Source organism: Schistocerca serialis, chromosome 1 (assembly GCF_023864345.2).
Source record: "Schistocerca serialis cubense isolate TAMUIC-IGC-003099 chromosome 1, iqSchSeri2.2, whole genome shotgun sequence".
NCBI classification, from domain to species: domain Eukaryota; kingdom Metazoa; phylum Arthropoda; class Insecta; order Orthoptera; family Acrididae; genus Schistocerca; species Schistocerca serialis.
The window spans coordinates 1,097,229,494-1,097,246,109 of record NC_064638.1 but is presented as its reverse complement, the minus strand read 5'-3'; the positions used below and the strand labels follow the sequence as shown (position 1 = coordinate 1,097,246,109).

The window sequence follows — 16,616 nt, the reverse complement described above, 5'->3', positions numbered from 1 at the left end:
CTTCCGTAACAAAAAGTTCTATATCTAAAAGGGAGAGTCAATTCCTTGTTGCAATGTATTGCGTAATACACGTGCCAGGCATCCAGCTCCTATTTTGATTTCGTTTAACTGTCGTTTGAGAGCAGAATACATATTTTTTCTCTCGTGTGAGCACCCATCCTCGAAAAGAATGCACTTAGAAAATAGGAAAGTTGTGCTTTCTCGAAGTATCTGTTATATATTTTCGTTTGGACATCTTTGTAAGCCAAAGACTTTTGTTTGAACACCAGTGTCTCGTAACCAAAATACTGAATACAATTGGAAACTTTCTAATAAACCATAATTACTGATCACCTCTGTGATCTGTGTAGTAGTCGGCTGGCTTCGTGCCGTTCTCGTAATGTCTAAAGTCGCGGCCAACACAAGCCACTACAGTACTTTGTACCATAACACTAAGCATCCGATATGAATATTGTGCTGATCCGTGTGCAGTGTTGTGCGTACCGTCTTAACATTATTTACAAAAGTGAGTTTAGAGGCCTTATCTGGTCCTCGTAGCGACTCGCCTTCAACAATCGTGTTACTTCTGCGGTACATAACCTATTAAATGTTCGTTCATTTTATAGGCTGTAAACTCGCTGGGGCTCCGGGACAAATAGGCAGTGCTTGTCTCAGCAGCCAGTGAGCTACGAGCAGAGAGTGAGCATCCTTTGCTGAGGTGCTAAAGGCATAGACCATAAATAATATAGACGAAGCGTGACGTCATTACACTGAAACCAATACCTAAGTCACGTGATTCGGGGCAGGAAGCCGAGTTCCTGTTACCACGCACTGTGTAGAGTGGAGCTAACAGTTTTTCTCATTTATAGTTGAAATCAAGCACTGATTTTAACAATTGAACCATTTGGCTTATTTCTATGACACCTGTAATAGTACAGATAAACTAATTTCTGTGAAATTCCTAATATTAATGCAATGGTTAGCATGTTTACATTTGGCCTGGTGAAATGTAGTGACAGTTCTGTTGATTGATTGATTGATTGATTATTGTTGTAGAGACCTCAGAGATAATCTGAGGCATTACAAAAGTCAATATTACATAGTATAAATGTTACACAAATAATTACAAAAACAAGAAAAATATTACACAGTATAAATATTACACAAATAATTATGGTACCTTCACACAAAAACAAAACAGAGAAATTTCTGGTACAAATTGATATTGCATAGTAAATTTAGTCAATTACAGACTTACTCATATATAGAAGCATATAAAAACTGATCACAAAGTGTAGTCATACCATATTCTTTGCCTCCCTTAAAAATTCATCAGTTTCATAAATGCTGAGCTCAAGAAGAAATTCTTTTACTTTTTTTTTGAATTGTTGAATTGGAAGATCCGTGATATGTTGGGGTATGGCATTAAAAAATTTTATGGACTTGTATAAGAAGCACTTTTGTGTTTTTTTTAATAGTTACATCAGAAAGAAACTAGGTCCTGCTTGTTTCTCGTGTTATAATTATGTCGCATGTCATACTGTTGATAACTCGGATAGTTTTCCTTAACATACATTACACACTGTAGTATAAATATTGACGGCAGGGTTATAATCTGTAATTTTTTAAAGCTTGGCCTACAGTGAGCTCTGGGTGCCAAGCTACATATCAGTCTTATTGCCTTCTTTTGTAGTTTGAAGACATTAGCTGCCTTGCTTTGATGTCCCCACAGTATTGTACCATAAGAAATGTGACTGTGTATTAAACCAAAATAAACCACTTTAAGTACTGGCACATTTAGACAAAGATGCAGCTTCCTTAGAGCAAATATTCCTTTGCTAATGCTGCTTCCCACTTTTTCTATATGGCTACCCCAGGATAATTTTGAATCAATTGAGATTCCAAGGAAATTAACAACATATGAGCTCTGCTCAAGTTCAGTGTTATTATTCCACGATACATACAGGTCTTGTATTTTTTTTTTTTTTTTTTTTTTTTTTCGATTGACACAAAGGGAATTAGCTTTACACCAATTTACAACGTTGACAGTGCACTGGTCTGCTTCATATTTCAAGCAACAAAATTACAGTTCTTCAGTGAATAATTGTTTTTGTTGCACTGTGAGTCATTTCGTCCACCGTTTCCACAGGCATAGAAGACAAAATATCAGTTTGACAGGCGGCATACTTTTCTCACAATTCCTCAACAAAACCTGTGAAAGGTTTTGTTATGCTTTTAGAAGAAATGAAATGTTTATATCCATAATGTACAGTTTTTATGCAAAATAAGCATTTATATTTTATGGCTTTTGTCACAAGATAGTGATGCCAGTGTACAAGATTGCCAGTTTACATTAAAAGATCTCCTGAGGGAACTTGGCTGGTTCATTCAACAAGAAATGATTTTGTAGGTGTAATTAAGTCTATATTCATCTTTAATTGTGTATGACGCTGGCTGAAGCAGATTTGACCCACAAAAGACTTTCGTATGGGCATATAAACTCAGCAAAGACCTGCTGGAAGTGTTTTTCAGTGCTGTAATGAGTCGTGGAGGAGCGGAATATGAATCGAGCAGTCTGAAGCTGCTTTCAAGAGATTCTTGGTACACATTCACATTGGCACATCGATCAGTACTTGCATCTGCCCCTAGCCCAAAGTATGGAACTTAGTCATTCAAAGTTTTGACAAAAACATCTACAGTGCGAGGTGCAATGGCATTATTTTTGTAACTTCTGTTGAAGTTCATCCACAAAATAGATTTTGTACAACCTCAAATTTTGGAAATAGTTTTTTTTTATTTAATTTGCTTGTACAATCCATCGATTTGTACGAACAATGGTGGAAAACAGTGAGGTAGGCTAGAGTGTCTTCTGTAGCTTGAACGTTTCTCACTACAGGTGTATTTTTTATTGCTCACAAAATCGAGCATTGAGCCAGATGTGGAGCTGGTTTGTACCATCCTGTTAAGTTTTTCATCGTTAAGGTGCCTTTCTAAGTCGGTAGCTCCCTTATATTCTACGAGGCGTGTTTTTTAAGTAAGTACCGTTTTGAAATTAAAAAAAGACGTGCTAAGATATCTCAATAATTTTATTTTTACATGAAAGCCTGTACCTTAATCTACTTTTCTACATAATTTCCGTAAATATTGACGAACTTGCCATAACGTTGCACCAGTTTTTGAATACCCTCCTCATAGAAGCCTGCCGCCTAACTTACTAACCACTGCATCACCACTGTTTTGACTTCGTCATCGTCTTGAAGACGCTCACAGCCCAGGTGTTACTTCAAGTGCAGGAACAGATGGTAGTCACTGGGCGCAAGATCGGGGCTGTACGGAGGATGATCTAGAGTTTCCCATCGAAAAGATGTGATGAGATCTTTGGTCTTATTCGCCACACGCGGACGGGCATTGTCTTGCAGCAAAACGATGCCCTTGCCCAACTTCCATTGACTGTTGCTTTGATTCTGGTGTGACGTAGGCCACCCATGTTTCATCGCCCGTAACAATTTGGCTTAAGAAATCATCACCGTCGATGTGGTACCGCTCAAGGAAAGTCAATGCACTGTCTAAACGTTTGGTTTTGTGCACATCCTTCAACATTTTCGGTACCCAACGTGCGCACAATTTTCGGTAATTCAAGTGCTCGGTCACAATGCCATACAAAACATAGGAAAGTCATCCCGCAAGGAGGAAATGGTAAAGCGTCTGTTTTTTCTCACCTTATTGTCCACTTCCTGCACCAAACTCTCATTAACGACCGAAGGACGCCCACTCCGTTGTTCATTATGCACATTTGTGCGGCCACCTTTAAATGCTCTCACTCACTTTCTTACCATTCTATCACTGATAATGTTCTCTCCGTAATTTCCACAGATCTCACGATGAATATCGATCGCTTTTAGGCCTTTAGCACTAAGAAATCTTATAAGAGCCCGTACTTCACAGTCGGCAGGACTCACGATTATCGGAGGCATCTTAAACACTCAGTACACAACGTAAACAAGGAAGAATCAGACTGTAATAGCGTCAGTGCGTAGATTACGGTACAGGCTTTCATGTAAAAATAAAATTATTGAGATATCTTAGCACGTCTTTTATTAATTTCAAAACGGGACTTACTTTAAAAAACACGCCTCGTATGTTAAAGTAACTATCACACATTGCACAATTAGCTTCACTTTCGTTTCTTCCCAATATAAAGCACTAGTTTTTTTGTTGTTGTTTGCTTTTCTGAAGCTTCACTTTCGTTTCTTCACAATATAAAGCATTGGTATTTTGTTTTTTGTTTTTCTGAAAACTTTCACTGTCTTTTTCTTCTGCCGTTACTGTCTGACTTAAAAAACAACATACTTCGTATCAGACATTAACTAACTAACAAGCTTTTTTTTTTAGAGTGTGGAAATATCGAGACAGCACTAGACAAACTAAACATCTCGAGTCAAGATATCGTATAACTATTAACTGTTGTCACTTTGAACATTGTCACCGCATTTCCGAGTGCAGAACTGCTGATATAACCAGCAGGGAAGAAGGAAGATACCTACATACAGAGATTGGAGGTAATCAATTTACAGACGCAACCGCCGGGGGATCCGTCTATGCGCAGAAAGGTCGCGATTTTGCAAGTGTGTAGCGGTTTGCCTAGACCGCTGCTTGAGGCGCATACCTCGGGGAAACTGCAGGGCGACTTCCATAGTCTATCTCTTCAGTGCATTGGCGGATAGTGCTTCTTATTGGTGTTGGAGTCTAAGAACGTAAAAAGCTTAAGAAATTCGTTTTGTCGTTACGCCAGTCTGCTCATTCCACGTTAACTGATAATCGCGTCATTCCTCATTTTGAAATTTCGTTTTTTACGCACGTTGAGTTTCTTCCTTGTCTATTATTTTTATTGCAGATAACAGCAACTTGTAAGGTACCTCACAAAACAGAACTGAATCGAATCCGTTATTTCTAACTTTTGATTACAGCTTACATGGAAAATTAGAAACTGAAAACAAAAAGATAGACATTTAAGCAACTGGTAACCAGGTGTACGGTCAGTAAGGAATATAATAGTCTTGTAGGTAGGCGACGTGCGTCACAGGAATGTTGAAAAGAACTAACAAGCGATTTGAAAATGAGGTTTCATGCTCGACAATGACAAGAGCAGCGGAACTGCTCTATCGAAATCACGGTTATATGATGACTGCTTCGTATCCCGTTTTCGAATATAAAAACCGATTACGCTTAATCTAGATTTCGAAAAAGTCAATCATGTGAACACATATGTAAATAAGAATGTCGTGGTACGTCGAGCGAGGAACAAATAACTGAGATTTTCGCGTCTCTAAATAAACAGAGTTTTTTATTTATTTTTTATTTTTATTGGTACGTGACTATCTGGTCTGTCGCCCAGGGACGGTTCAAAGTTGCGTGGGTCACTAATCAACTATATTTAGGCCAATTCATTTCTTAAATGAGTCTTTTTATTTAGCTGTAATATGTGAAGGTAATGTCAAATTAAGTTTCATTTCATTAATTTTCTTACTAACAGAGGCTACTTACTACACACCTTATTCTTGTATCATTATCAGAGCAACGAAATAAGCATTACTTCAGACGCTAAACTTACCCGCCACAAAAGACTCTCCACATCTCCATTTTCGTACCAAGGGAAAAAAAAACTTTTGTGTACGAATACGTCTCCATTATAAAATTGAAATAAAATGTGTGGAGCGCTTCAGCTTCAGCTTCACCACTGGAACTGCTGAAGTGGGCAAGATGCTATTGCCGTTTCACAATGAGAAAAGCAGGATAACAAATGTTGCAGTTTTTACCATAGCTCGAATTACCGGCAACTTCCCCACCGTTGCAAGCGCTGAATTGCCAATTCGTACATGTTACCTCCAAATTTGTTACAGATTAATACACCTCACATTAAAAACTGCAATGCGCGCGTACCGGTATTACAAAGCTTAGACCTCTGGAAACACCACAATTCCGTGACACAGAATGTCGCGACACGTTGGTTGGGAAGCAGTGGAAGCTGGGAACGTAAAACTGCGACAATTGACAGTACGTTACATGAAAACTTTACAGAAATGCGTTGAGACATGGTAGGCAAACATACCGCAAGCGAACACTGTAGGCAAACTCGGCATTAGTGTTATGAACCTGATACAATATCGCAAAACCAGTTTGTTAACTCAACGAATGGCTATCAGAGTTTGAGATTATTCTGGTTACCCTGCTGTTTCGTTGACCAGCGGTGGTGCGAAGGTTCATCAAGAAAACGTTTTTAGGCAAGCTGAGTGAACAATATATAGCAAGTTCGTAATAATGCACAGCATTTTATAGTGGCACAGAGCGTGTAAATAAAAGCCGTGAGCAAGTCTGTAATACGTAACATGTCGTTTAATAAAAATAAATTACGTCTAATGTGTTCTTCAGACGCTCAAAAATGCACAGTGCTATTCTCAGTTCAGAACTGCAAAACGTTAATTTTCCTCCACAAACATTAGTAGTGCGGTGTCGGCCTCTTGACACAGCAAGGACCGCAGCACGTGCGTGTTCTAAAAATAAACTGCCTCTTCTGTCACAAGTAACGGTAACCTACATTGCTATAGAGAGCAGCTCACTGCATTAGGCTACGTGGCTGGCATTCTGTTTAGGCCCTAGCACCTGTGAAACATGAAGTTATCTAAGGAATGCACTTTTGTCTTATCCCTGGAAATTATCCTCTGAGCAACAGTTCAGGGCTGAAACACTTAAATGCAGAGAAATATAACAAATACGCAACATGGCAAAATAGGGATGGGGAAAGACGACCGGTTAAAACCGATACCCGTATTTTAGTTCTGAATAACAGGTACGTTTCGGTATTCGTTTGGTCTCAGTTCTAACCGGTGTTTACTTTCTGCAAATAATCGAGTAAAAAATCGAAATATTAATTATTCATAGCAGGAGCGTTAAAATATTTCCTTTTTCACATAAATCCTTTTTAAGGAATCATTTTTATTCGTAATATATGGTTTGAAATATTGAGTTACAGGAAATGGGAAAAGCGATCAGTGCCATTTTAATAACAATGCCTACAGACGAGCAAGAATTGGTACGGCTTTGCTGAAACAGTAGTGTCCTTGTTGCCGTGTCGTGGCTAACGTTGCGTGCAGAGTATAAAACTTGCCTCATCTGGTCTGTACTGTTGTTTCTCGGTGACATCGCCGAACATTCGTTGTGTTGCAGATCGGCACCAACCTTAGTCTGGAAATATTTAACGAGGCAACGCAGCAATGAAGTACAACGCTTTATTTGCTTTGAAAGATTAAAGATTTATCTGCCACTTGCATGAAACCATAAGAGGATGGAAATTATGGTAACAGTAATAAATTCAAAACTTAATAATTAATTCATGGTTCACAATAAAATTAGAAAATAGCTGATCTGCTGCCTGTGTCTACATATTATGCCTTTATTCGCTTGTAGCAGCCTATGAAAACGAACAAATTAACACGAAAATCTAAGTTCTTCAACCTCAGTTTTTCACCTTTTAGCACCGACTATTCGTAACGCCCAAACAGTGGTATGATCCCTGGTAGCAACATGACTTTTGGCATAATTTCGAAGAATTAGATGATGATGATCGTACGGCATTGTTGGCCGGGAGGCCCCATGCGGTGAAGTTCGGCAGCCGTATTGCAAGTTCTTTTTAGCTGACGCCATTCGGCGACTTCGCGCGTCAATGATGATGAAAAATACACAACACCGAGTCATCGCGAGGTAGAGAAAATCCCTGACGCCGCCGGGGATCGAACCCGGGACCCCGTGCGCAGAAAGTGAGAACGCTACCGCAAGACCACGAGCTGAGAATCAACAGGAGAATACTGGAGGTTTTTATACTATCCAACCACTAGCGACTAGTGGACGGACTAAGCTTTTTTTTTCTGTCTAATACTTTTATTCTACGAATTTTGAAACTGAAACAGTCAAAAATTTTGCATTTTTTGTTAGTTTTGTACGTTTATCTCTGGAAATAATAGGCAGAAAAATCGAAAATCTGTTATTTCAGAAACGGGTTATTGTGACTGGTTTTAACAGTCAGATTAAACCGGTCCGCCATCCTTATGACAACATGTATGGACAGTGAAGGACGTACCCGGCGTTGAATAGGGAAAAAGGCTAGGAGGGAGGGAGGGATGGCAGCTAAATCCGCCCGCTCCCCCTCTGGCACGGACTGGTTCAAAAAAATGGCTCTGAGCACTATGAGACTTTTCATCTATGGTCATCAGTCCCCTAGAACTTAGAACTACTTAAACCTAACTAACCTAAGGACAGCACACAACACCCAGCCATCACGAGGCAGAGAAAATCCCTGACCCCGCCGGGAATCGAACCCGGGAACCCGGGCGTGGGAAGCGAGAACGCTACCGCACGACCACGAGATGCGGGCGGCACGGACTGGGCTCACTTCGGAATGGAGCGTTAATTCAAGGTTTGTTACTGTACCCCCCCCCCCCCCCCCCCACAATCCCCTCTAAATATAACTTGCCGTCGTCCTCACTTTTAACGAGCCAACAGACACCTAAAGTTTTAAAAATAATGAGTATTATTTTATTTAAATTATTGTACTTAAATATTTTATGTAATTTGTTTACATCAGTGATCTGTCTCTCACTTCAGCATAACTTCAAAGAATTTGCATTTTAAACAAATACATCATCCGAAAGGCATTTGTCCAAAAACTGAGAAGTACCTACGCCATGAAACTGTTTTAAGAACGATAACACCAAAAAACTTTCAAATCTAATAGCTTCATAATTCAAACAGTATAAAATTTAAGGGTGTTCGCATCACTATCAGTATTTGACTTTGTTTTAGGTCTAAAGACTACGGCATTGCATGCATAGATATGAATCTTTTCCATCTACGTTCGAGAAAGTAAGTTTTTGTGTTACTTTTCCTTTATGGACCGTCTTACCCCTCCTATGCTGCATTCCCTCGACTTCATGTGGTTTGTCAGTTCCACCTGTGGAATAGATAATCGTTTCAGCATGTTGCCGGCAGCCAGGTACAACCAGCCTGCTTCAGTGGGCGGCGCTTCCCCTGGCGGGAACGTTTTGTACAGGCAGCCAGGCCACGATCCATTCACGTGGGCTAACCCTCCAAAACGTGAGTGGAAAGAAGCCGCTGTTAAACGAACTATAAGTCTCTCTGTTCAAATTGCTTGCGATTTTCGAAACTATTTGTTTTCGCGATGCTGTAATCTCCGACAGTTAGTTCGACAATTTCGAACTTAATACATGTAAAAACGATTTTAGTAAAATGTTCTGTGGGGGTATGACTCCCATGTCTGTCCCCCCCTCCCCGCCCCCTCCCCCCGTCTCTCCCTGTGGAAGAACATTTATAGCATATTGAGGCGTAGCAAATCACGTTTACCTAGCGCCATTTCGCAAACGGCATCTTAAGCTCATGTCACTGAAAAGACGTGTGGAGCATCACAACGTGCTTGAAAAATGTGAGCGGCGCGGGATTAGCCGAGAGGTCTAAGGCGCTGCAGTCATGGACTGTGCGACTGGTCCCGGCGGTGGTTCGAGTCCTCCCTTGGTCATGGGTGTGTGTATTTGTCCTTAGGATAATTTAGGTTAAGTAGTGTGTAAGCTTAGGGACTGATGATCTTAGCAGTTAAGTCCCATAAGATTTCTTACACGCTTGAACATTTTTTTTGAAAAATGTGATGGAAGTTACTGCCAACAATACTTCCTTGAAATTCAAAGGAAGTTTATACTATTTCAATATAAGTTTTATAGAATTGTCACTTTTCTGGCGCGGAACGATTTTACGTTAAACCGCGCCTCCCCCCCCCCCCCCTCCCCGCCCCCTCTGCGCCAGAACTACGCTTGTTTCTTCTTAATGTGAAACAAAGGTTCTTTCCAGATTTAAGTCTCGAAAATTTTCTCGCTGATGTAGTTGGTATTACAATCGACTAAGAAAACATCGTCGTTTAGTCTAGCGAATCTGGGGAGAGCGCGATTATACAAAATTTCTTATTAGCTCAGCCCGCCTCCCGCCTAACCAGAACAAAATCCTGGATTTGATTCAGAGTTACGTGCCTGACAACTAAACAGTATGTACAAATGCCATGCAAACAGTACTCGCTCGGACGAACAGATTGTAGGTAGCATGGAATATCACGAAGTGATAGCATTAGTACGTTCGTTGTTGTACGACAGAATACCCTATTATTCTGTGCATATCACGTGACTTGCTATGACATACCATATTGTTGACAAAGCTCTTGCGCTGAATATAAATTAAATCAATACGAAAATAGCCGATGCGGACATCGCTTACCTGCAGTTTACTCTTGAAAATTACGGACATTTTGTTTCTAAAACTTCTCTTCACGCGCTGCGGAGCACAGTCAGTAACACTAACCTATTCTGTTGCTGTCCGAGTCTGTGGCAAGATTAAACTCTCGGGCGCTGCGTTGCGTCAGAGTCCCAACCTCCGCCGACGCTGCTGCTGTTCTGTTACGAGGAACTTCGTCGCTTTCTATTATAGCGCGCCTTTGCCACGATACTGTTATGATGGACGCGCAGATAGTAGAGGAAGAGAAGAAGGACGAGAGGAACACAACACACGGCACGTCCTTTATGAAAGCTCAGTGGCGGACGCAGGAATACGAAACGTACGCGTATTAGGACAGCAGCTCACATCCTTTATTTTCATTTCGTAACTCCATGCGACGATTCCCGTTAAAGCTGTGTGAGATGACACACAGTCGTTACGTCCATGCCCACCAGCATGGATAATCCCTTGACTTCCTAAAAGAATTCGACTTGGTACCAAACAAACGCTTATTAACAAAGTACAATCCTATGGAGTATAGAACGAAATTTTTCACCGACTGGGGATATCTTGCTACATAGGGCGCAGCATGTTTTCTTTATTTTTTTGAAATCTTGAATTGACTATGATCGACAGATGTTGAAGTAACTCCATATGTGCGCCAGGGACGTGTGTTAGAATCCATGCTTTTCACGTTGTATCTTAATTAGCTGGTAGACAGTATTAATAGTAACCTCAGACTTTTCGCAGATGATGCAATTATCTTCTACGTAGCACCATATGAAAATAGTTGCACAGATATTAAGTTAGACCTTGGTTACATTTAAAAGTGTTGCAAAGATTAAGGACCAGGTATAAACGCAAAGAAATTTATAGCTGAGCACTTCACAGAACCCAAAACCGTAGTATCTTATAATTATGACATCAATAGACCACATTTGGAATCAGTCAGCTCATACGAATACTGAGTGTAACGATTTGGAGGGATATGAAATACAATGATCAGAGTCGAGAGCCGGTTCAAGAATATTTTCCCACATAAGCGACATATTTGGCGCACCTTTCTTCATTCCTCCCACCCTCCGCACGTAACATAGACATTAGTTGGCTTTGGGTTTCCCCTTGGGTTCCTGGTGAGACCTTTGGAATAAATTTGAACTAGTCATCTTTTAAAATAAGTACGATACAGACAACACTCGGCGACAGAAATAAATGTCTTAATCTTATTCCAGTGCTAAATATTAACAGAAAAACAATTCGTTTCCATTTAAAGTAATTCCTGACATATTTAAAAGTTTTCAGTGAAAGCAGGAAGAACTGAAACTATCGTATGGTTGTAGCTTCAATAAAAGTGAGTTATCTATTAAATGAGTGAAAAGATTGAAAATATAAAATTTCTCTTATTTTTGGATTAATAATGGAACTTTATAATTTACAAAGTATTTCAATTTCCATCGGAAATACAAAAAAAAACATTTAATTTTACATTGACGTGCTAAATATGAGTCATTGTTTAGCTATGCAAGTTGTATTTTACATAATTACGAGGAAAATGTACCGCTAAGGGATATAATTTCATAAAATTTGCCATAAAAGTAGTTGAAAATTGATAAGCATGGTCAATATCTCTATGTATGCGAACGGAAGCGATAACACAAATTTCTGTGTAATGCAAAGCAGAAATATTATATTAATAGTCATGTGAGGAGGACGCGTGCAACACATATTGTAACAAGCAGTGCTTTAGTTGGATGGGAACGGCTATCCAGGACTATTTATCCCAAACTATGTCTACATAAATTTTATTGCAAGCAATAATCACGAAAATCGTTGAGTTTGCAAGGAAACGTCTGTTTTCCCACGATTACTGCCTACAACTACACTACAGCGATACTTGTGGCCCTAGTGTTGGCTCAGTTTTCGTTGGAGAACGGAAACGGAGTTAGTATTGCATTTGCGAAGTGGCCCATGTCTGATTAAAGAATGAGTGACTTTACTTTTATATCGTCTTCTTATTTTGCCATCATGAGTTTAATGAGTTCGCTGAAGAAAAGACCAACCAACCACAGAAGAACAGATGAAACAGTTAATAAAAAGCAGTTTTTTAAGAACTTAAGCAGAGTACTTGATACTGAAAATCAGTGTTCAATACCTGCGGCTGACGATGATGCAAGTGATGCAAATGTGATGACTTGTGAATCTTCAGATTTACCTGATTGTTAGAGCGAAGAACAACACAAATGATTCACTTCTGAAAATTCATGATTTGAAGTGAAAAATTTCCAGGATGTCGTGTTTGCCCTGAAATCATTGCATTTTGTTATGAAAATACAAAGCGGCGCCGTCATTAAATTTTCAGAGGAGTGGATGGAACGTAAGGTTAACAGCAATTGTGACAACAAAGTGACGAACAGTTTAGTTTGAGGGAAAAAATTCATATACACAAGATTTCAGCTTTCCATAGAGCTTTTGAGTGGAAAACTGAATGTAACAACAAAAGAATTCACACTGTAGACAAAATGAATGCTAAACATTTAGAAATTACTGTTTGAGACTTTCCCGACGTAATAACTGCTTCATTGGTTCACGGGCGTCGCGTCGGATAATGTTGTGGAAGCTGCACAATGTTTTAATGTCTTCTTACTCTATGATTCTTCTACTACGACATTATAGCCCCACCCCTTGCCGCCTGCTCTTTTCTAGCGAGCCAGCGTATAATTTCGCGAGCCACTGCGGCAAAGCACTTGAAGATGACGAGCAGGTTTCGTTGAAATATTGTATAGCTTCCACATTATCCGACATTTACAGGGTGATTCACGAAGGTATGCAAATATTTTAATATGTTATGCAAATATTTTAATATGTTATTCTACAAGTAAAACTAAAGAAAAAAGTTCGTATAAACATAGGTCCGCAAATGTTAAGTTACGAAGTTACGGCTAATAAAAGATTTTGCCTTCGCTAATATGAAGCAATCACAAAACTGTACAAGGTTAAAGTAAAGCACAATTTCCATTTCTTTATTGTTATTGGTCTGGTGAATCTAATAAAACATGTCCCAGACGTGTATCTGCAGTTCTTTTCCATAACATCGAGAGAAGTTACACTGGTTGACTAAAACTGAACCATCAGTCTCGGCAGGCTGGAGTTGTCGTCCGGTGGTGTCCCATACGTGCTCGATTGCAGACATAACTGGCGATCGATCAGGCAATGCAACATGTCGACACTGTGTAGAGCGTGTTGCGTTACAACAGCAATATGTGGGCGACCAGTATCCTGTTGGAAAACACACCCTGAATTACTGTTCATGAATGACAGCCAATATGTCGAATCACTAGATTGACGTAGAAATTTGCGGTCAGGGTGCGTGGGATAGCCACGACAGTGCTCTTGCTGTCATATTTAATCACACCCCAGACCACAGCTCCAGGTGTAGGTTCAGTGTATCTAGCCCGCAGATAGGTTGGTTGCAGGCCCTCAGTTGACTCTCTTCTAACCAACATACGGTCATCACTGGCGTCGAGGCGGAACCGGCTTTCGTTAGAAAACTCAACAGACCTCCATCCTACCCTTCAATGAACTCTCGCTTGACATCACTGATGTCGCAAATGGCGGTAGTTTGGGGTCAGTGGAATGTGCGCTAGAGGATGTCTCCTTCGGAGCTACCCTTGAAGTAACCGATTTATAACGGTTCGTTGTGTTGCTATAGTGCATATTGCCGCTCAAATTGCTACTGCAAGTGCAGTACCATGGGTCAGAGCTATACGCCGAACGCGATGGTCTTCCCGCTTGGTAGTGGCAAATGGCCGTCTGGTGCCCATCTTATTGCGACTGTACATTCTCGTGGCAACCGCTGCCAGCAATCATGTAGAGTGGCTACATTCTTGCCAAGTCTTTATGCCATATCGCAGAAGAAACATCCAACTCCTCTTGGTCCCATTAAACGACACCATTCAAATCAAGTTAAGTCTTTGTCGCCTTAAAGGCATTTTTGACTAACATCGACTCACCAGGTCCACTCGAACGCTCATGACAGTTACAGCGTGTATTTAAAGCAAACTTGATTTGCACCCCACAGTGGCGCTACTGGCGTCACTCTTACGTGACTGGCACGAAATTTGAAGAGACATCATCTTTCAGATGTGGAAACATGCCTACCAACTTTTGTTTATGTCGCACAACTTCCACTTGGTGTTGCGATTTTTGTTTCGTCAGTGCATTTATTGCGGCACTTCCGCGCTGTAACGATTACTCTATGGGAACAACTGCGTTAGAGGTGAGTTCCCATAAACGTTTTATTCCAACTAAAGCAATGATGACTTGTATCGTATCGAAGTACTATCGTATTTCTTTTTAAGGCGGGACATGGGTGATATACTACTGGCTATTAAAATTGCTACACCACGAAGATGAGGTGCTACAGACGCGAAATTTAACCGACAGGAAGAAGATGCTGTGGTATGCAAATTATTAGCTTTTCAGAGCATTCACACAAGGTTGGCGCCGGTGGCTACGCCTACAACGTGCTGACATGAGGAAAGTTTCCAACCGATTTCTCATACACAAACAGCAATTGACCGGCGTTGCATGGTGAAACGCTGTTGTGATGCCTCGTGTAAAGAGGCATCACAAAGTCGTTTCCGACTTTGATAAAGGTCGGATTGTAGCCTATCGCGATTGCGGTTTATCGTATCGCGACATTGCTGCTCGCGTTGGTCGAGATCCAATGACTGTTAGCAGAATATGGAATCGGTTGGTTCAGGAGGGTAATACGGAACGCCGTGCTGGATCCCAACGGCCTCGTATCACTAGCAGTCGAGATGATAGGCATCTTATCCGAATGGCTGTAACGGATCATGCAACCACGTTCCGATCCCTGAGTCAACAGATGGGGATGTTTGCAAGACAACAACCATCTACACGAACAGTTCGACGACGTTTGCAGCAGCATGGACTATCAGCTCGGAGACCATGGTTGCGGTTACCCTTGACGCTGTATCACAGACAGGAGCGCCTGCGATGGTGTACTCAACGACGAACCTGAGTGCACGAATGGCAAAACATAATTTTTTTTGGATGAATCCAGGTTGTGTTTACAGCATCATGATGGTCGCATCCGTGTTTGGCGACATCGCAGTAAACGCACATTGGAAGCGTATATTCGTCATCGCCATACTGGCGTATCACCCGGCGTGATGGTATGGGGTGCCATTGGTTACACGTCTCGGTCACTTCTTGTTCGCATTGACGGCAGTTTGAACAGTGGGCGTTACATTTCAGATGTGTTACGACCCGTGGCTCCACTCTTCATTCGATCCCTGCGAAACCCTACATTTCAGCAGGATAATGCACGACCGCATGTTGCAGGTCGTGTACGGTCCTTTCTGGATACAGAAAATGTTCGACTGCTGCCCTGGCCAGCACATTCTCCAGATCCCTCACTCACTGAAAACGTCTGGTCAATGGTGGCCGAGCAACTGGTTCGTCGCAATACACCAGTCATTACTCTTGATGAACTGTGGTATCGTGTTGAAACTGCATGGGCAGCTGTACCTGTACGCGCCATCCAGCTCTGCTTGACTCAATGGCCAGGCGTATCAAGCCTGTTATTACAGCCAAAAGTGGTTGTTCTGGGTACTGATTTCTCAGGATTTATGCACCCAAATTGGGTGAAAATGTAATGGCATGTCCATTCTAGCATAATATATTTATCCAATGAATAGCCGTTTATCATCTGCAGTTCTTCTTGGTGTAGCAATTTTAAAGGCCAGTAGTTAATTTTAGCTTAGTTAGATGCGGACTTGATCGAAAAGTTTACATTTTAAATACGTTTGTACTAACTAGAAGAATACGTCTTATTGAATTCAGTGGCGACTCGTAACTACACATTTGAGGACTCATGTTTACTGGAAAATTTTTGCTTATACTATCGTTTGTTCCACCCATGTCAGTTTACGTAATTAATTGTGATGCACTTCGAGTATAGATTTTGCGCTTCGGCGCCTCTCTCAACATGGTGCCCTAAGCCGCTGCTTGCGCCGCTTGGGCCTTAAACTGGTACTGGCTGTCATAGATAAGCAGGTGGCAGACTTTGGTTAATGGGCGAGATATTGAGAAAATGTAATCAGTCTACGCAGAAGAGTGTTTACAAAATACTTCTGCATGCCATCTCAGAATACTGCCGAAGTGCGCTGGACCCCAGATAGGACTAACAAGGGACATTGAATATGTTCGAAGAAGGGTTGCACGAATGGTTACAAGTTTATTTGATTCACAGGAGAGCATCATGCAAATGCTGAAAACCTGATTTC

The 16,616-nt window shown here is 41.0% G+C and overlaps 1 protein-coding gene across 1 annotated transcript in view; it reads right to left on the bottom strand.

The window, feature by feature from the left end:
- Nucleotides 1-10,430, bottom strand: part of LOC126455645 (UDP-glycosyltransferase UGT5-like) — an 87,074-nt gene extending 76,644 nt beyond the window's left edge. Inside the window, exon 1 of the mRNA XM_050091414.1 lies at nt 10,309-10,430. Coding sequence (XP_049947371.1) covers nt 10,309-10,338 — 30 coding nt within the window. The 5' untranslated portion in view covers nt 10,339-10,430. The remainder of the gene's footprint in view (nt 1-10,308) is intronic.
- Between the last annotated feature and the right edge of the window lie 6,186 nt (nt 10,431-16,616).